This window comes from Mustela nivalis (genome assembly GCF_964662115.1).
Source record: "Mustela nivalis genome assembly, chromosome: 1".
Lineage (NCBI taxonomy): Eukaryota > Metazoa > Chordata > Mammalia > Carnivora > Mustelidae > Mustela > Mustela nivalis.
In genome coordinates, this window is record NC_139020.1 from 92,723,997 (window position 1) to 92,745,762 (window position 21,766).

General features: G+C 38.0%; 1 protein-coding gene across 2 annotated transcripts; it reads right to left on the minus strand.

Moving 5' to 3' along the window:
• Window positions 1–8,177: 8,177 nt before the first annotated feature.
• Window positions 8,178–15,964, minus strand: RPL22L1 (ribosomal protein L22 like 1). 2 transcript variants are annotated; one of them, XM_082688659.1, is made up of 4 exons: window positions 12,183–15,964; window positions 10,399–10,491; window positions 10,112–10,233; window positions 8,178–8,428 (listed from the first exon to the last, which is right to left on the minus strand). In XM_082688659.1, the coding sequence occupies exons 1-4, from the start codon at window positions 12,189–12,191 to the stop codon at window positions 8,284–8,286; spliced, it is 369 nt and encodes a 122-aa protein (XP_082544785.1). In that variant the 5' UTR covers window positions 12,192–15,964; the 3' UTR covers window positions 8,178–8,283. The 2 variants fall into 2 exon arrangements, with proteins under 2 accessions (XP_082544785.1, XP_082544786.1); XM_082688660.1 differs by having other exon boundaries at window positions 10,399–10,488; window positions 12,183–12,303.
• Window positions 15,965–21,766: the final 5,802 nt, after the last annotated feature.

Genomic DNA, 21,766 nt, shown 5'->3' on the forward strand with positions numbered 1-21,766 from the left:
AAGAATCCATATATGTCCCACAGATATCAACAGGTGGTCCCAGAAAAAGAAATGCAAACGGTCCTTACCTTTGACGTGGCACTCATTCTCACTCCTAAGAGAAATGAAAATCTAGACTATCTTGAAAACCATGTCTCATCTATCAGATACACCAAAAAATGTAAAATGGACACTATACTCTGTTGGTAAGTCCACAGGAAAATGGACATTTTCATACATTGCTGGCAGGAATGATAGTGGAGGGAGAGGAATTTGGCAATATGTACTGAAATTACACATTCATTTATCTTTTTACATAGGAATCTCACTTCTATGAATCCACTCCAAAGATCTGACAGCAAAAGTAAGAAAAGATATGTGCAGGAGGTTCATTACAGCACTCATTATAGCAAAAGGTTGGAAACAACTCAAATGCCCATCAGTAGGGAACTGATTGAATAAACTATGCTATATTCACAAAGAAGTGACTGATTCCAGGATATTATTAAGTGAAAAAAGATCATGTACAGTAAGCTATCATTTAAATAATAGTATATACCTTTATAAAAAATGGATGGATAAACCATAAATTTCTTCTTAAATGGCTATGTGCAGGGGGAGAGAGGCCCTGGAATGAAGGGGACTAATACATACTTTGTAAACATAATTTATTTTGGACTTTGGAACCTTGTAAATATTTCATTGAATTATAAAATACAAAAAGACTTTTAAGTTTTAAAAATCCAAAGTAAAATAAAACAAATAAACCTGTATATGAAGTTTGTGTCAAAACCAGAGAAAGATGAATCATTTCCAGTGGTTTTCAAACCTAGGACTTCGTTCATTCCTAGTGGGATATACCATTAGGACAAAAAGAACTGCAAAACGATCTTTTTTTGTTTTGTTTTGTTTTTATTTATTTGACAGAGATCACAAGTAGGCAGAGGGGGGGGAACAGGCTCCCTGCTGAGCAGAGAGCCCGATGCGGGGCTCGATCCCAGGACCCTGGGATCATGACCCGAGCTGAAGGCAGAGGCTTTAACCCACTGAGCCACCCAGGAGCCCCCAAAACGATCTTAATTGCAAAATAATTATATTATTGGTAGTAATATTGGTATTGCTTTTTGAGGGACAATTATGCACATATTGTGAGGTAAAGCAAGCAAGTACTTATGTTGGTGTCACTGAAATTTTCGGCATGGAGAAAGTAAACAGGATGATACAACAGATGAGGTAAAAATCTGTCATGCTAAATTTGAACTGGAAGTGTCAATATAAATTTCTTAAGTATTTTGAAAAACAAACATGTATTTCCTTGCTCTGTCCCCTTAAAAGGCCAAGAAACAATGACCAACACGGTAGCAGTGAACATGACTAGCACCTAGAGCACGATCCACAGCTCCTTGGAGAAATGCATGATTCCAGATCTGGGGAAGAAAATTTGGGAGAGCTAGAACATTTTAGCATACTAGAAACCAAGGAAGCAATAAAACGTTAATGAGGTTATATTACAGTACTCAGGAGCCAAGTTGAAGAGGCTCCAATTGGCCAAATATGGGACCATTTGAGAATCAATAAAAGTAATTATAATGGCTAAAACACATCAAATATTTTAACTTGAAAAATTAGTACATAATGGAAAAGAAGTATGTACTTATCCTATCTTCCTTATAGGAAGGAACTGTACCTTGAGGTTAAGAGGGAAAGTACCTCTTTTAGGTGCATTCCAGCCAAAAAATAAAAAAAGAATGTTAAGAGTTTCCCCATTTGACAACCCCTAGGGAAATAATGAATCTAGGTAGTGGTCATCAGTGGTGCTAACATAACAAAAAGAGGAAAGCTAACATTATATTACTCTTAATAGATGTACACAATGACAGCTATAAGTATTCTAGCCAAAAAAAAAAAAAAAATCAAACTTGAATCTAATATTTGATTAAGCTTCTAGATCTAACTTGCAATTCACAGGAAACACAACAAACAGAGGAGTATGTTAAATAACACCACTGGGATTGTAGATGTGTGTCATGGAAATTCAGATCGTAGAAAATTCTACAGAACAAATGATTCAATTTGATCAATAAATAAATTGGGGATTAGGGCGTAGGGAGAGAGGAAGGGGAATTAGAATCTCTAGGTTAAAGGAGGCTTTAGAGACATCATTTCATTGCACACTTGGACCTTATTACAACCTTGATTTGCACAATTTAGAAGTTATGAGGTGTATGGGAAAATTGAGCCTTGATTGGATGTTGAATTACATTAAGAAAATACTGTTCAGGGGTGCCTGGGTGGCTCAGTGGGTTAAAGCCTCTGCCTCAAGTCATGATCCCAGGGTCCTGGGATCGAGCCCCGCATCAGGCTCTCTGCTCAGCAGGGAGCCTGCGTCCTCCTCTCTCCCCCTGCTTCTTTGCCTACCTGCAATCTCTGTCAAATAAATAAATAACATTTTTTTAAAAAAAGAAAATACCGTTCATTTGGGGCGCCTGGGTGGGTCAGTTGGTTAAGCAACTGCCTTCAGCTCAGATCATGATCCTGGAGCCCCAGGATCGAGTCCGACATCAGGCTCCCTGCTGAGCAGGGAGTCTGTTTCTCCTGCTGACCTCTCTCCTCTCATGCTTTCTCTCTCATTCTCTCTCTCTCTCTCTCTCTCTCTCAAATAAATAAATAAATAAATAAAACCTTAAAAAAAAAAGAAAAAGAAAATATTATTCATTTGGTATAAATGTGATAATAGCAGGATAGTTATACTTTAAGAGTCCTTATTTTTTAGACACTAAAATTTAAAGAAACAAACAGAAGTGTATGGATGCAATGAACAATAAATAAATAGTGACATGAAAAGGCAACATACTGAAAGGGAGAAAATATTTGCAAATCATGTATCTAATAAACTCATACCAATAGCAAAAAAAAAAATCCAATTAAAAAATGGACAGTCTGAATAGACATTTTTTCTAAGAAGATATACAAATGGCCAACAGTGATTATTAAACAATGATCATTAATCATCACTGAAATACAAATCAAAACCACAATGAGATATCACCTCATACCTGTTAAGATGGCTGTTAGCAGAAAGACTAGAAATAAGAAATGTTGGTAAAGATACAGAGAAAAGGGAACCCTCATTCATTACTGGTAGGACTGTAAACTGGTGCAGCCACTGTGAACAGTAAGGAGATTCCTCAAAAAATTACAAATAGAACTACTATATGATCCAGCAATTCCAATTCTGGATATTTACCCAAGGAAAATGAAAACACTAAGTCAAAAGGATGTATGTACCACCATGTTCACTGAAGTATTACTTACAGTAGCCCAGAAATGGAAACAACCTAAATGTCCACTGATGGATAAAGACATTGTGATATAAACACACAATGGAATATTACTCAGCCATAAAAAATGAAATATTGTTATTTTTTATAAGGATGGACCTCAAGGGCAATATGCTAAATGAAGTAAGTCCCAGAAAGACTAACACTGTTGATCTTTCTTATATGTGGAATCTATCTATCTGTCTATTCACCAAGACTATATATTTGAAGAACAGATTGGTGGTTGCCAGAGGTCCTATGTGTGGAGGACCAGCAGGTAGGGAATGGGAGATAAAGACCAACTGTTAAACAAAAGAAGAAAGCAAACATGATACTTTTTCGCCCTAAATGAGGCAGGAAGGGAAAAGCATAAACAGAAAAAACACGAAATAAAAATAGGGGAAATAGGTTCAAGTGATAGTAATTGGTATTACCAATTATTACCAATTACCAATAATTGGATTACCAATAATAATTGGTAACACAGGGAATGTAAATATTCATACAATGGAAAAACCACAGAAATCAAAACAAACTTGGGACGCCTGGGTGGCTCAGTTGGTTAAGCAGCTGCTTTCGGCTCAGGTCATGATCCCAGCGTCCTGGGATCGAGTCCCACATCGGGCTCCTTGCTCTGCAGGGAGCCTGCTTCTCCCTCTGACTCTTCCTTCCACTCTGTCTGCCTGTGCTCGCTCTCACTCACTCTCTCTCTGACAAATAAATAAATAAAATCTTTAAAAAAAAAAGAAATCAAAACAAACTTACCAGATCTCCTCGAATCAACACAGAACTCATAAACAGGGGCACCTGGGTGGCTTAGTGGGTTAAAGCCTCTGCCTTCAGCTCAGGTCATGGTCTCAGGGTCCTAGGACCGAGCCTCACATCAGGCTCTCTGCTCAGCAGGGAGCCTGCTTCCCTTCCTCTCTGCCTGCCTCTCTGCCTACTTGTGATCTCTGCCAAATAAAAATAATCTTTTAAAAAAAAAAAAAAACCTTATTAACAATTGTACTCAGTGTATAAAATAAATTCAAAAGGATATACATAGGTTGGGACCACTTTGTAAATTATAACAGGACACAGAACAATGTTATATATATTATTTATGCATACAAATACATGTAGCAGAATTTGAAAGTAAGAACATACAAAAAATTTAAAATTAAAAAACAAAAAGAACATACAAAAAATTAAAAAACAAAAAGCAGGTAGATTATTGTTTTCAGTTCAGAGATGCTGGAAGGCAAAGAAATTTGAGAATCTTTCAGCCCTTCAGAATAATGACTTTATTTTTTTTTTTTTAAGATTTTATTTATTTATTTGACAGAGAGAGACACAGCAGGGGGAGTGGGAGAGGCTTCCTGCCAAGCAGGGAGCCCGACACAGGACTCAATCCCAGGACCCTGGGATCATGACCTGAGCCGAAGCAGATGCTTAACAACTGAGCCACCCAGGAGCCCCTAATGACTTTATTCTTCACAGCTTCCAAACTGTGAAGTCACCTGCCAGAATGCATAGTCTGAGATTTCCTGATTTTCCATAGCTTCTTACCATAAAGTAACAAAATATTCCACTATAAACATTCATTTAAAATATGTCAGATTACATTTCTCAGCTCAAGTCTACTAGTAGTTCCTCACTGTACTCAGGAAAATAGCTGAAGCAAATGGCCTGCGTAGCTCTCCCTACTTCATACCCCTGTAGTATGTAGCCTCCAACATGGCGTTGGATAGATTCCCACCTCCTGGTGTTCAAACTCTTGCACAATCCCTTCTCACTTTTCCAAGTTTGGTCTGTGTGCTCAATGGAATCAAGGAGAAGCAAATGCATAGAACTTCTGAGGTTGGGTTATAGACACTGGAGCCTCCGTCCTGGTTGCTTTTTCCCCCTGGCTTGGGCTCACTCACTCTGGAAAAAATCACCTGCTATGTCATGAACAGCTCCATGCAGAATGCACCTGGCAAGAAGCTATATTCTACCATCAGCCTTGTGTGGGAGCCTGGAAATAGATCATCCAGCTCCAGCCAAGCCCAAAGGAAAGATTTTTTAAAGGGCCAGAAAGTAAACAGTTCAGGTCTTGCAGGTTCTACTATCGCTATTGCAACTAGCCAACTCTGCCATTTTACACAATTCAAAAATAACGTTCAGGACTGCAGTGCCAATAAAACTTTACTTTCAAAAACAAGCAGTAGTTTGCTAGCTTTTGTATGACTGCAGCCGAGTCTCACAGCTGACTACAACTTCATGAAATCCTCAGTCTGACCCGCTCAGCTAAACTGCTTCTTAGGTTCTTGAGCCTCAAACCATAAGCTGTTTTAAGGTGCTAATGGAACTCATGCAACCCCATCCTCTACTTCCCCACCCACCGCCAAGCACATACACATACCCCTTTCACCTTTCTAATTTCACCTTCTACTCCACCACGCATTCAGCTCAGGTCAGAGATCTTCTTATTGTTCCTTGAATATACTAGATGCACCCCTGTCTCAGGGCCTTTGTTCTGCTAGTCTCTGCCTGCCTAGATGCTTCTCCCATAGGTTATCTATTTGGATCCACTAGCTCCTTTAGGACTTTACACTGAGCCCTTCTAGGTAAAGCCTTTTCTGACTCCATTTACAAGTGCAACATACCTTCCTCCTTACTACATTCCCTATCTCCCTTATTCTTCTCATATCTATCATGTACCATACATTTTACTTTACGGTCTTCCTCCACTGGAGTATAAGTTTCACAAAGACAAGTGTTTCTATTTGTGATACTGCATTATACAGCTGGCTTTCAACAGTTAAATAAATTTGCTGGTCTCAACTAACCTGCCAACTCCTTAAAGGCATAGTGTACAACAGGCCTGAGCACATATTAATGTGAAATTAACTTTGGAAACTAATTTTAAACATCTGAATAACACAGGAGATCATTTGGAAGGCACTCTAAAGGAAGAATGGAGGCATTTGGTGTCTGCAATACTTAATCCTCACTGTACACTCCCAACAGGCAATTCCACCCCTCCCCATTACTACCACCTATGCACAGACCAGTGGACATCTTCACTTAAACCCTTCTTCAGGACATCTTGTGGAACACAAATTCAGCATAGCCTAAAATTAACTTTCCCCTTACTCCTGCCTTCTCCTATTGTGATCAGCAAATGCAATCTTCTAGCCAATTATGTCACCCTCAACACTTTTCCCTACCACCAAGTTCCAGGTTTTATCCTCTGAACTCTCAAACTCTGTCCACTTCTTCCCATCTCCTCCAACACCCCAATGCTACCCACCATACCCACAGGATACTGCTATATAACTTCCTGTCTCCTTACATCTATGACCACTCTGAAAACCATTTTCCACAATGCAGCCATAGATCTTTTTCAAAATGGTCATCTCACTGGATCACATTACTGTTCACTCAAAATTCAATAGCTTCCCATTCTCTCCAGATTAAAAACATGTTTTTCTGTTCTGCATGGGCTGGTTTCCACCTTACCTTTCCAAATTCTCCTCATAACCACCACTCTATTCCAGATGTACTCTCTACCAACCAGTTTCTTAGTGTGCTGAGAACTTCACCTATGATGTTCTGCCTGAAACACCCTTTACCCAGTTACTACCATGTCTGCTGTTATGTCAGCTCAAATATTTCCTGTTACCTTGACTAGATCAAATTCCTTTTAGAAACGCCACTCCTTTGTTGTACTCAACAGTTTGTATGGCATTACTGGGCAGTGTTTCCCTAACCAGAGTAGGCTGTTGTTACTCCCTTGTATCCACAATGCTCAACAAAGGAATCTCAGGTGGATCTTGGTTACTGCTGGTAAAAAATGTGAACAATTCAAACAGAGCAGTTAAGAGGATATTACAACTGTCTGGAAAGAACAAAGTTGCTGCACTACAGTAGTACATTAATGTTGGAGGGTACTTCAATAAGTTCTTAATGATCAAGAGAATTGACACTCTTGATGAAATTATTCCCAAAACCAATTATGTAAATCTGTACATTAGGCTGTAATAGTCAAGACATTATTTTGCAACATGTTTCTACTGCTATCAGGGTTTACCGCCCAAGTACCTGAGATAATGACACCACTTTTAGGTTAAACATAGAAAAAGACACATTACTTGGGACCACTGGAAAACAAGAAAATTGATAATGCTCTAGTACCTCCCTCCCGTTATTCTCTATCTCTCACAATCTGGATTTTTGCCAAACCATTCTATTTGCTACGAGGCCACTTTATTTGGAGGGAAGGGTCTATCCACTGAGAACAAAGCAATAGTTAACCACTACTTTTAGAATTACCAGGAAGGAGACTTGAGAAAAGGAGAAGAGATTCCAACTGTCTTGAGTAAATTATTTTTGGACAAGGAACACAGCAGTAGACTTAGTGGCAAAGACATCAAGAGTTCTAATTTAAAGATTTTGAGTTTCTAGTGCCTGTAAGGCATCTGGTTTGAGACGTCTAACAGGCAATTAAACACTGGTTTAGTGTGGTACCACGCTCACCCATAGAGCTTTTATGCGAACCAGGGAGCCAGCATCCTCTGAAGCAGAGGACAGGAGTGACTCAATATGAACATGTATGTTTGAAAACTGTTCTAAGCTCTCAGAACTGCATTAACAAACTATAAAAATGTTTAAGACTGCCAAGAGAATTTTAAGTATTTCACTATATAAAGTCATACACAATACTGTGTTTCACTATTTCCTATACAATACTACATATTTTAACTTGAGGACATCCATAAAAGGAATAAATTTCAGAAATCCTGAAAAAATTCTACCAGCTATAGCTACTTAAATATTACTTACAAAAACTATCAAAGGAAAGCCCAGAATCATATAAATGGCATATACTTAAATAAAAGACGTGGAAGCTTAACATACAGGGTATAATGCTTTTTATTCACCAATAAACTAAAAGTCCATTTCTGGCTGTTTCCTTCGTTTTATTAACAAGCAAAACCCTGTAAGGGGCAGCTTCATTCACCTAGTCTTCAGACTCAGATCCATCTTCATCTTGACTAATCTGGAAATAACGAAGTTCGTAAGTCTCCTTGTCAGATGCAACCACACGAAGCCAATCACGAAGATTGTTCTTCTTAAGGTATTTCTTGGTAAGATATTTCAAATACCTTTAAAATCAAGACATGAATCTCATTAATAAATACAATTATCAACTATGCAAAGGCTTACTTTATAAAAAGCAGTTGTATTCATCTTTAATGTTCCCTCCAAAATATTTGTATCCAACATTGTTCAACATTGCTGGGGATCTAGTAAGGTAGCCACTCAACCCCAATTACAATCAGTTGATGCCCTACAAACCCTATTCTCCCATCTCCCTAATATAAACATCCTTTATGATGACACTAAAAAAAGCAACAGCAGCTTCCTCATCAGTTTTATTGCCATAACCAGATTACCTTTTAATATACAATTTCATTCCTTAGATGTATTATGCACTAACATGTCAACATTCCTTTCACTACTATCAACCTCCCTAACTTCAATCCCATGGTCAATAAAAGGAAACCTACAATAGGGCTAAATTCATTTACAAGTTCAGGATTATCGACATACTTCCAACTAACATATGGCTCAGTCATGCCATTCGCTTCAACTTACACTTTAAATTCTGGACTATCAAAGCAGTCCTTGAACTTCCCTGTTCTTAATGCTGTTCCCTTTGCTAGAATACTTCATTCCACAGGCAACACTACTCATCTCAGGTTCTCTGCAAATTCCTATGTCCTTGTGAACATAACCTTTCATCCCCAAATCCCTAGTGAATTCATAATCACAGATAACATGCACTTCTACTTTAGTCCGAGCCACCAAGGGCTCACCTATTCTCGCAATAGGCTCAGTCTTCAGCTTCCACCACCAAATCTTTTTCAGCCATAATCATGAATCCCCTAATTTGCATGTCTCACTCAAGCACTTCATTTAGATGAGATTTCCTTAACTACCTCATCTAATATCAACCCTGAAATCCTCTTTATGCATTTACACAGCACTCGTCAACTAGTTAATACCTTATCATTTCTTTCCACTAGAATTGGAGTTAATAATAGGTACTTGCCTGGTTGGCTATCCAGTCCTACAAGAGTGCTGCCATGTAAGTATTTAGTATTTGTTGAGTAAATTAGACGAACTGAAACCAGCAAAACGTTAGACTTTACCTTTGACTGGCTGCCCCTACTAAATAAACCACCAAGACCTTAAAAACTGAGGTACAGGAAAACACTTACATTACTTAATTTGGGACATTACTTTCATGTTACACGTCTGACAGGTTTCTTGCAACATCTTCCAAACACCTAACACTGCGGAGCACCTGGGTGGCTCAGAGGGTTAAAACCTCTGCCTTCCTGGGACTGAGCCAGGATCTCTGCTCAGCAGGGAGCCTGCTTCCCTTCCTTTCTCTGCCTGCCCATCTGCCTACTTGTGATCTGTCAAATAAATAAATAAAATTTTTAAAAACAAACAAAAACACCTATCACTGTTTAAGTTTATATATAATTGGGTTTCAGGGACTACTATGCACTGGACAATAGCCCTATATATAACTTTCCTATATTCCAGCAATAAATTACACTTACTGACAACCAGCCTAAGGAACTGGCCCAGTTACTGAACCCATTTTCCATTCACATAGGCCATTAATAAGTTCAAAACATTTCCGTTTTTATCTCCCTGACCTTATCACCACATCTACTCCTGCCTATGAAGAGAAAATACAAGGACTGTGTATTCCATAAAATATTCACAACTACCATAATTTCACTAAAGTATTATGGGAAACAAATACCAACCTTTTAGAGAACTGTTTCTCAGAAACAACTGTGATTTTATTCTTGAAGCGTTCAATGTGAACAACATTCCCCAGATTTCCAGTTTTTCCATTGACTTTAACCTTCTCCCGTAGAAACTGTTCCTGTTTTAAAACAGAAAACATGCAAAACTAGGGAAGAAAACCCTAGATATTCACTAGGGAAGGTACCCTAGGAATAGAGCTCAGGTTAAAATCAAGTATTACATACTTAAGTCATTAAGAACTCTATTACAATGAAAAAAACAAGCTGAGGAGAGCGTTACTTACGAAATTTCCAGAATCAAAAATTCCATCTTCTACTGGATGGGTAAGGTCCAAATTAAATTTCCAGGTTGACTTCTTAGGTTTCTTGTCTTTCTGCTACAGAAAGTTAACGTAATTACTACTATTCAATTTATTCACTTTGTATACAAAACTTAAAAATCTGTAGCAGCCCAAAGATGTACAATGTACTGTGATGTTGTATTTCTATATACACGAAATCGTGCAAGATCTAAAAAACTGCTTTGTATCTATTGGGTATAGCCTTTCCCCTAGCCACACTGTGTGAAAGGGGTCCTTAACTTTGTTTAAACCAAGTTTTTGTAAAATCCAGTGGGAATTTCCCCCACTCATCACCCAAGTGTTTCCAAAGTGCAAAACTCAAGAAAGCTCGAAACATATGGCAAGCCCCTATTAGTTCTCCTCATCAGATAATTCCAAAGAATCCTACACATACAACCACGAAAGACTATTACAAGAAACAACCTACTTTCTACTGTTAATTAAAACCAAAACCCACCCAGGGCTGGTTTGGACCTCTAATCAAGCCATTTTGTTCCAATTATCAATTAAGTTTTATGGGCTTTCAATATTTTCCAGACCACTGACATTCAATTTTAAATGATCAGGTACTGTTCACTCACTATAGGCCAGGCCCTACGGGACAGAGGTAGTATACACTACCTTGCCCAAGCTCAATTATATGCCGGAATAAATTTATTAAATCCTTATAATAAAGTCTTAAATCCTTATAATATATATATTATATCCTTATAATATAATCTTATATATAATCCTTATAATATTATATCCTTATAATATATTATATCCTTATAATAAAGTCTAGAAATTAAATCCTTATTTTGTTATATAGGTAAGGGAGAGGGGGACCTTTCCTGTAGAGACTTTTCAATTCAAAAAAAATTTTAACATTAGTTTTCCATACCCCAAAGTTAGACTAAAACCCATAACTGGGCTATCCAAGTAAAATGCTGCTGTGGCTACTCTTAATTAGCCTATTACTATTACATTCAGGCAATGTACTGCAAACAGACAGATCAGTAGAGGATACCATCTCCAAATTAGATCCACCCAAAAGTACACCACGTAGTAATGCCAGTTTGCTTTTAAGAAGCCGAGTAATTTGTACCACCACCACTCCCACATATCCAAAACTTAATTGCTGACATATACCTATTCTTTCAAATGCTCTTTGGACTGGATTAAACATTTTACTGATTCCCTTGTTAATAACATAAACTCTCTGGTGCACGCTTATATACACGCGAGTCTCGACTTTTATCTTTTAAAAACTTCCGTCATGAGGTAGTAAAGAAACTTCTTCCCCAACTTAGTTCTGAAATTCTCTGAAACTTCTGTGGCCTCGGAGCTCCCTCCGCTCTAGCAAAGCCATCAGACCGATCCGATCACCCAATCTCCTTCCTGGCGCAAACGAATAGGCCAGCATCGGCGTTACCAGAAGCGAGACTGAAAAGAAACGGCCCAATGCTGCCCCATTAGGCCGGTTCATCGCTGTGAACCTCCTTCCTTGCGCTGCGACAACCACTCATCCAAACTTAGGGCCCACCTAGAACTCCACTTAGACCGCATGGCAGTCGCCAAGGGTCTCGAAAAAAACAACTCAGAATTTTCACATCGTGCTTCTGCTCCTGACCCAGTCTCCATTTCTGCCGTCCCTTCGCCTCAAAAGAGAGTTCCCCAATTCGCCAGAGGCAAAAATCATTTATATTGGGGAAACATGTTCCCACCAAAACCCCACTCTCACCCACCGGCGCCATCTTGAAAGGCGGTCTGGCGATCAAAGAGGAAGTACCGTCGCGCGTCACGTAGTTATAGCACGACGTGCTGCGTCACGCGCGGGGAGCGTAGGCTCGCTGCCTCCCGGAAGAGAGCGAGTGGAGGCCAGTAACCCGGGAAACCCGGGCCTGATCGGGGGAGGGTAGGCTTCAGATGCAGTCAGGTTTTCTGCGAGCGCCGGCTAGCGGCCGTAGTCAATTGATTGTTTTCCACCAATGACTACGTTCGTCCATTGACTACAAAAGACTCCGCAGTTAGCGGAGGTGGCTCCCAGACGAACAGGAGCGAGGGATGAAGGAATCATCTTTCACTAATCGCCTAGATCTTCTTTCCAATCAGGGCGAGGCAGTGTCTCAGGTTGCTCTGGGATCTTCTGTCTTACATTGGAATTACAATCCCACAGCGAAAAAGTTACTTCTATATTTGTGCTTTGTCTATGAGTCCTGTTTTCTAATTGACTGTTGAGGGAAATACCTGAGCCAAAGTAAACTACGTTCTCGAGGAAAAAAACTCTTAAGAAACAGCAACAGTGTATTGCTCACTTGTTCACGTGTTGAGTTCACTGCTGCTTCACTTTTATCATGGGTTTTAGTTAACCCTGTGTAGAAATTAAGATGGAGTTACTCAGAACTTAGGTCAAGCTATGATGCAAGCAGTCAAGGGCATCGCAGCTAAGGACAGATGTCTTCCGAGCCAGCGCAGGCCGACCACACCAAAAACTGACAACCAGCGGAACCAGAGGAGGTCTGCAAAGGTCCAAGACTAATTGAATCCCTTTAAAAAGGGAGGATTTTTGCAGCAAACTGTCAAGACTTTCCAGATGCTGATTCTTTCATCTCTGACCACATCAAAAAGGCAACTGTCCTGAAGACCCTACCCCAATAGTCTCGGGACAGCACAGAAATCTTCACTGCTTGAACATATCAAGTAGCAAGTGCTGAGAGCAGACCTAGACCGAAAGGAGGCCTTATCTCAACTGCACACTCACAAAATAACTGTATTTGCTTCATTAACTTCCTACCACTTGTTTTCATCTTAGGCAATTCCCTTGTGCTTTAATTTGTGTGATCTGTAAGAAAACAAGTTAAACACTAATAAAACGCCATTGCGTTTGGAATCCAGAACCTTCTGTATAATTATATTAGCCTTGCTTTATGATTGAATAAAGCTGCCATTATGGACAGACACAACTCATATGTGCACCTTCATAGGGTGCTCATGACATTCTAGGCCCCTCAACTTCCAACCAAAACACTTCCTAATTAAAATTCAACAAATGTTTGCTGAGACCGAACTACTAAAATGCACAAAGGACATGAAGGTGGATGTGGGTGGTGACAGTTTTGATGACAAAAGGAAAAAGCTTTTGAACTTTGAAGAATTTCAAGTTGACATCACATCAGAAAAGTGACATGCTTCTCAATGTTTTACACTTTTTTAAAAAAGATTTTATTTATGTATTTGACAGAGATCACAAGTAGGCAGAAAGGCAGGCAGAGAGAGAGGAGGAAGCAGGCTCCCCCCTGAGCAGAGTGTCCAATGTGGGGCTCTATCCCGGGACCCTGAGATCATGACCTGATCTAAGGCAGAGGCTTTAACACACTTAGCCACCCAGACGCCCCTGTTTTACACTTTTTTATATGGAGGTGAAACTATCATACTTGGGGTCAGGGGTAGGGGTAGGGATGGGGTGGACTTTTGTTGTTCATTTGGAGACTGACCCTAGAAAGTGACAACTGCATATATCTTTTATGGCAGTCTTTAGTAATAGTGGAAGCTATGCTTTAATGAAGAATATAATGTATAGGGTCAAATAGAGGTATTGAATTCCTGGGAGAAATCCAGTTCAAGAAGATTTTTTTCATTGTTTACCTCAAGAACCATAATAATTCCACTTATTTCTCAAACATTAAGGTAAAAAAGGCAATTGGCATTTTCTCCTCAAGGGCTACTCAGTCTGCAGAGCAGAAATGATCCTTGCACTATTGGGTATTTTGAAAATAAGCCGTTAATTGTACTATTTTATTTCCATTGTTTTTGGTAGACTTCCATTTATGACCGAAACAAAACAAAACCAAAAAACCCGTAAAGAACTGTTAAGTCATTTGTATAAAGGTGATATTGAAAACATGTGTTTCAAAATAGCTGGTAATCTCAAAATAAATAGAAACTATAGTGGGAAAAGATTTCTCCAAATTAAGGGGAAAACCCTAAAAAGAATATTAACCAGAAATGCAGATGGTAAGATTAAATATTGTATATAACTTAGTGCTTCCCAAATTTTACACATATAGTATGAACACAATACCTGTCAACAACCCTCTCCCAGATATTTTTGACAATGGATTCTAAAACATAAGAATTAAATATCTGAAAAGAGTCAATTTAGAATAAGGGGAAGTTGCTTTTCCACTTATTCATATATAAGATACTGTAATAGATGATAGATATATTTCTAATATTCAGTCATTTGATCAACATGATTCTGGAGCTTGAATAAATCAATAAGATAAAACATAGAGGGACACTATGGCAGATTAGATTCACAGAGAAACCCCTCCATATCCTAGCCACCTTAAAAAACTGGCTAAACCACAGTTTTATAATGTCCACTATATGATTAAGTTGGTGAAAAGTAAAAAATTTTTTGGAAGCAGGAATGACAAAGTGTGCTCTTATAGGTTTGGAACTAAGATTAGCCCTGCTCAAATAGCATGGAAAAGCCTCAACCTCAAAACGTTGTTTAAAGTGTGGTTGGACTGGTAGCGTTAGGCAGAAGCAAATTCAGATGCTATTTGTAGAGATGCACTTTTGATCCAGGCACAAAGGTGTCCCTCCAATAAACTTACAGAAATATGAGCTGACAACGTTTTTAAATCACTAAAAACACAGGAAAACAAGCCACTATGAATGAAAATCAACCCCCCAAAACCTATGGAATCAGACCAATATACATTGAATTGACAAAATATAAAATAAGTGTCTTCAGTATATTTAAAAGCTATAAGTATTTAAAATATGTTAAGGGAGAGAGGAACAATCAAATTGGCTGGACTAAAAGAACGTAAGTTCTAGAAATTAAATATAGAAAACCTCAGAAAGAGTGGGTGAGTTAAAGAAGAGAGTAGCCACAGCAGGGGAGAAAATTAGTGAATGGGATATTACTTAGAATGCAACATAGAAAAGCACTACCCATCTCCAGAAAAATAATTCTCAAATAACATTGTAGCAAAAACAGTCCAATGGAAACAAACCACACAGCTTTGACAAAGGATGTGCTCAGCCCAACTATGCAAAACAATGATGCACTGAGAGAAACTTACCACCACTTAAGAATATTGCTTTTAACTCCTCCAACCTTTAATGTTCTTTGTCAAATACTCATAAATGAAAGTTCAGGGAAAACAGGTAGGGGAAATAGAAACTGAAATCACTGCTGTTTGTCCTCCCTTTACTAATTTTATTAGAAAGCATTAAAAACTATGAATAAAAAATTTGTGCTTGCTTCACTGCACCTCTTCTCTGTGTACTTAAGAAAAACTTTAGTGATAATTTGTTCTTATTATTTCTAACATTAGAGAAGTTTCAGAAGTAAGATTTTGTGTTAGTCCCACAGGAATTCTGAATAATTGATCAAACTTTAAAATAAGAATATGTAAGGGCCTGTTCAGCCAGAGCAGCCCCACCTTGGTTGAACAGCCATTTTGTTGTTTATGCAGTAAAACTTAAATTGACACCCCCCCCCCCGCCCCCCGGGGAACTTACTTAAAAGCAAGTCCGGGAAACCAGTCCCAGGTAACAGCCCAAATACAAGCGTGGGTCAGGTCAGGTCAGGTGGAGACACTGAATCAGTGGGGGTGCATACTGTCTCCTAGCTACCAAGGTGATAGGCTAGTTTCCATAGCTACTATGGGGTGAGTTGTAATTCAATTAGCCACCTGTGTGTGGCCAAGCCCAACCACAGGGCCTTTGCTCTATAAAAGTTAGTCTGGAAAGCAGGGAGTGGTCGTCCTCTCTGTAAGGGGCAGCCCCAACCGGTCTGTTTGATGGTCAGTCTGATTCTTGATGCTTGGCGTGAAATAAAACTTTGTTTGACCTTTGCTTTGTATCAGTCTCACTCCTTTGACTATGGACCCATTATTGGGGGACCCAACAAGTATCTTTTTTAATTGCTTAATTTTTGTCATTTTTGTATTGCTATTTTTAGCTTGGTCATTCATCTACTGGTGGTCATTTAAAATTTTCTTTTATATTATTATAAACAATACTTTAAGGAACTTCTTAAATTAACAAAATTAGTATCTTAAGCCAAAAGAAATGCTCATGGAAAGAAATACAGAGAGCAAAAAAGATAATGCATAAAAATATCTAAAAGTCCACTTGTTTGGAAATAGCTATTTAATGCTTTGAGGGCATGGATGTTTGTGGATATGTATGTATAAATATAAATCATTTAGATTACACAAATAATTACATTCATTTATAAAAATTAGATGGTACTATACATGTTTTCTGAATTAAGAAAGTTTTAGAAATAATCACCATACTTAAAATTGTAAAAATTATGAAAATAGTTCAAAGAACACACACACACAATTACACATATAAATACGTAAAAATCTGGATAAAATATATATAAATACATACATGTGTCTATATATCCTTTATTCATATTTTTACCTATTAATAACACTTTGCCCTATTATTTATCATTTGTTTTCCTTTCTCTCCATCTATATCTACATCTATAAATTTTTGTGGGATGGTTTTCTTTTTTTTTTTTCTTTAGTGCTTGGCACATAATAGGTGCTTTTGTTTTTGTTTTCAGTGTACCAAAATTCATTGTTTATGCACCACGCCCAATATTCCATGCAATAGGTGCTTTCCATAATACCCACCATGAGGCACACCCCTCCCCTCCAAAATCCTCTGTTTCTCAGAGTTCACAGTCTCTCATGGTTTGTCTCCCGCTACGTTTTCCCCCAACTCACTTCTCCTCTCCATCTCCCAATGTCCTCTGTGTTATTCCTTATACTCCACAAGTAAGTGAAACCATATATTTTACTTGTATGCTTGACTTATTTACTCCAGCATAATCTTCTCCAGTCCCATCCATGCTGATACAAAAGTTTCTGATGGAGGCATAATACTCCATTGTATATATGGACTGTATCTTCTTTATCCGTTTGTCTGTTGAAGGGCATCTTTGCTCTTTCCATACTTTGGTGACTATGGCCATTGCTGCTTTGAAAATTGGGGTACAGGTGGCCCTTCTTTTCACTACATCTGTATTTTTGGGGTAAATACCCAGTAGTGCAATTGCAGGGTCATAGGGTAGCTTTATTTTTAATTTCTTAAGGAATCCCCACACTGTTCTCCAAAGTGGCTGCACCAACTTGCATTCCCATTAGCAGTGTAAGAGGTTTCCCCTTTCCCCACAACCTCTCCAACACTTGTTGTCTACTGTCTTGTTGATTTTGGCCATTCTGACTGGTGTAAGCTGGTATCTTAACGTGGTTTGATTTGAATCTCCCTGATGGCTAGTGATGATGAACATTTTTTCATGTGTCTGTTAGCCATTTGTATGTCTTCTTTGGAGAAGTTTCTGTTCATGTCTTCTGCCATTTTTTGACATGATTATCTATTTTGTGTGTGTTGAGTTTGAGGAGTTCTTTATAGATCTTGTATATCAGCCCTTTGTCTGTAATGTCATTTGCGAATATCTTCTCCCATTCTGTGGGTTGCTTCATTGTTTTATTGACTGTTTCCTTTGCTGTGCAGAAACTTTTGATCTAAAAGTCCACTTGAGATCAAACTTTTGATCTCAATGAAGTCCCAAAAGTTCATTTTCGCTTTGGTTTCTTTGCCTTTGGAGACATGCCTTGAAAGAAGTTGCTGTGGCCAGTGTCAAAGAGGTTACTGCCTATGTTCTCCTCTAGAATTTTGATAGATTCCTGCCTCATGTTGAGGTCTTTGATCCATTTCAAGTTTATCTTTGTGTATGATGTAAGAGACTGGTCGAGTTCATTCTTCTATACATAGCTGTCCAATTTTCCCAGCACCATTTATTGAAGAGACTGTCTTTTTTCCACTGTATATTTTTTCCTGCTTTGTTGAATATTATTTGACCATAGCGTTTGTGGGTTTGTTTATTTAAGATTGTATTTATTTGTTTATTTAACAGAGAGAGAGAGAGAGAGATCACATGTAGGCAGAGAGGCAGGTAGAGAGAGGGGGAAGCAGGCTCCTTGCTGAGCAGAGAGCCTGATGCGGGGCTCGATCCCAGGACCCTGAGATCATGACCTGAGCCAAAGGCAGAAGCTTAACACACTGAGCCACCCAGGTGCCCCTTCGATGGTTTCTTTATAATCTTTTCATTTTTTTATTAAAATGTTCTGTTTAGGCTATTTCTACTAAGGTTGACTCTTATAACCATATTTTCCTGAGAAATTATACCATATATCATTTAGTTTTTCAAATTTGAATAGAATTTGTTTTATTTTTATTTCCTCTGCATTATTAGTCATTCCTCCTATTATTTCTCATTTTTTATATGTGTTTTCTTCCTCCACTTTAAATAAATTGGCCCGGAGTTTGTTTTGTTAGTTTTTCAAAGGACCAGAATTTTATTTTTTAATGTGGTATCTTTCTATTCACCTCACTAATTTCTTATTTATTTTTATTAATATAATATATAATAATTTTATTATTAATTTATTATTTCTTCCCTTGTGCTCTCTTTTTGGTTTGTTTGCTGCTATTTTTCTAGTTGTTTGACTTAGGACTTTAATTTCACTTATGTTCATTCTTTCATTTTTATTGATACAGGTGTTAAGGCTACATTTTTTTTTTCCTACTGCTTTATATAGATTCTGATATACAGTGCTTTCACTATCATTGTATTCCAGGAATTGCTTCTATTTGTATTACCCTTTTCAGCATAGAATTATGTAACAGGTCTTTAAATTTCCAGGTAGAAGAGTTTTCTTATTTTTCAATTTTTTTTTTAATTTCACTTGGAATTGGTATCAGAATGCTATTTTAAATATTTCTACCTTATAGAAACTATTGCTTTTTGTGTCCTAAATATTCATTCTGAAATTTCCATTTGCCTTTGAAAAGGTATATTCTTTAATAACAGTGTTATTGATATGTATGTAAAATCTCCAAAAGATTTATCTCATTGATTGCACAGCAATTAAAATGAACTACAGAGACCACAATTTTAAGTGAAACTCATATGCATAACTGTGATCGAAGAATAACCTAACAAAGTGTTAGGTAGGTGAGTTTCCATTCTCCTAATTAAAATCTGTGCTAGGAATCTGACGGCAACTGAGGTTGCCAAGCTTTTTCCACCCTCCAAAACACTGGGAAACAAGTCGACATGCCCAGAGTGTGGCCCCAAAATTATTTTAACTGGATCCAGAAATAAATCTCAAATTGGACAATGAATTAATGCAATCTTGTAGGTGGGTCCCTTTTAGCCCAAACACACCCAGTGGTTGCAACTGATCCTGCTGAATATATCAGGGGAGTGTTAACATACCTCATCTTGTGCTTTGCTTGACTGCACTTCACAGATACTTGTTGCTTTGTTGTTGTTCTTGTTGTTTACAAATTTAAGGTTGTAGCAACTGAGTCTAGCAAACCCATCGTTTCATCCAACACCATTTGCTTACTTCGTATCTCTGTGTCACATTTTGGTAATTCTCACAATATTTCGCTTTTCATTATTACCATATTTGAATTGCTGAAATCACATTAAACTTTAATGGTTTGGGGATTGCTTTTTATGGATGAACAAGGAAAGCGGGTTTCTTGAGATGGAATTTACTCCTCGTGAAGATGCTGTAAAGATTACTAAAATGACGATAAAGGATTTAGAATATAAAAGTTGACACAGCAGCGGCAGTGTCTGAGGTTTGAGAGGATTGACTCCAATTTTGAAAGAAGTTCTACTATGGGTAAAATGCTATCAAACAGCATTGCAGGGACGCCTGGGTGGCTCAGTTGGTTAAACAGCTGCCTTCCGCTCAGGTCATGATCCCAGCGTCCTGGGATAGAGTTCCACATCGGGCTCCTTGCTCCGCAGGGAGCTTGCTTCTCCCTCTGACTCTGCCTTCCAATCTGTCTGCCTGTGCTCACTCTCTCTCTGACAAATAAATAAATAAAATCTTAAAAAAAAAAAAAAAAGCATTGCATGCCTCAGAGAAATGGTTTATGAAAGGAATAATTAATGCAGCAAATTCCATTGTTGCCTTATTTTAATAATTTGCCAAAGTCACTCAACCTGACTAGTCAGCAGCCATCAACACTGAGGTAAAACTCTCCACCAACAAAAAGATTATGACTTGCTGAAAGCTCAGATAATGGTTAGCACTTTTTAGCAATAAGGTCTTTTTAAATTCATGTATGTATCTTGCCTTTTTAGACATAATGGGATTGCACACTTAACAGACTATAGTATACTGTAAATGTAACTTTTACATGTACTGGTAAACCAAAAAATTCATTTGACTCTCTTTGTTTTGGTATTTGCTTTATTGCAGTGGTCTGTAACCCAGCCCACAATATCTCTGCAGTACACATGTAGATATTTTAAATTCCTAGTGGAACACATACTTTAGGTAGATAGTATGAGTTCTAAATGTGGCAATTCCACAGAACACCTATTTGGATAGAATTTAATTACAAGATTGGGGATGGAGGAGAGGAGATTAAGACAGGCTGACACATAATAAATAATTAGCTTTTTCACTCTTCTTTTTTTCCTCCTATGCTTCCCTCTGGGAGACCAGGCTACTGATATTTGCAAATGGTAAAAAGAATGGGACTAAGAGCTGGAAGACTCTAATCTGGTACTTCCTTTATTCCGCAATTATCTCACTGCATTTGGAAAGGTATGGATATCAATAATATTGGCCATGGATATGAGGTCACAACTGCCATGGTAGTCTTTTGGCATGATTCATATGCCGGAGTGGGAGATGTTCTAGAATGGTACAGTGTGTAAAAGGAAAAAACGGTTGGGCTATCTAGAGATAAAACTGTCCAAATGGTGTAGATTACACATAGGATTGGAAAAAGGATGAAGGGTTTGCTTCAGGGACTCATCACACCATTCATATCACTGTGGGAAGAGGAAAGCAATGTTGGTAGAGAACACCTGAGTCTGGGAGATCAGGGGTAAGGGAGGGACATTAATTGCTCTTGCATTAAATGTCTTTGGAAGAATGCAAGGAAAAGGATGAAGATGGGAATATGTTTTCACTCTTGTAACTACAGAATTTTGAACCATGGGACTATTTTACATATTTTAAAACTATTAAAAGCTTAAAAATAAAAACAAAATTGTACTCAAATATAGAACTAAATTTAAAAATTAATATTCTTAGCCATAAAGCTAGGGTGTTCTCTAATAAGGATTCAGACTATAAAAACATGGTGAAGACAAGTTAGATTTTCTTTTAATAGTGCTAAACACCTTAATCCACACTGTTTTCTAGTACGAAACGGTTTTAGGAATGCATATGTACAAGAATAGGGCAAGTTG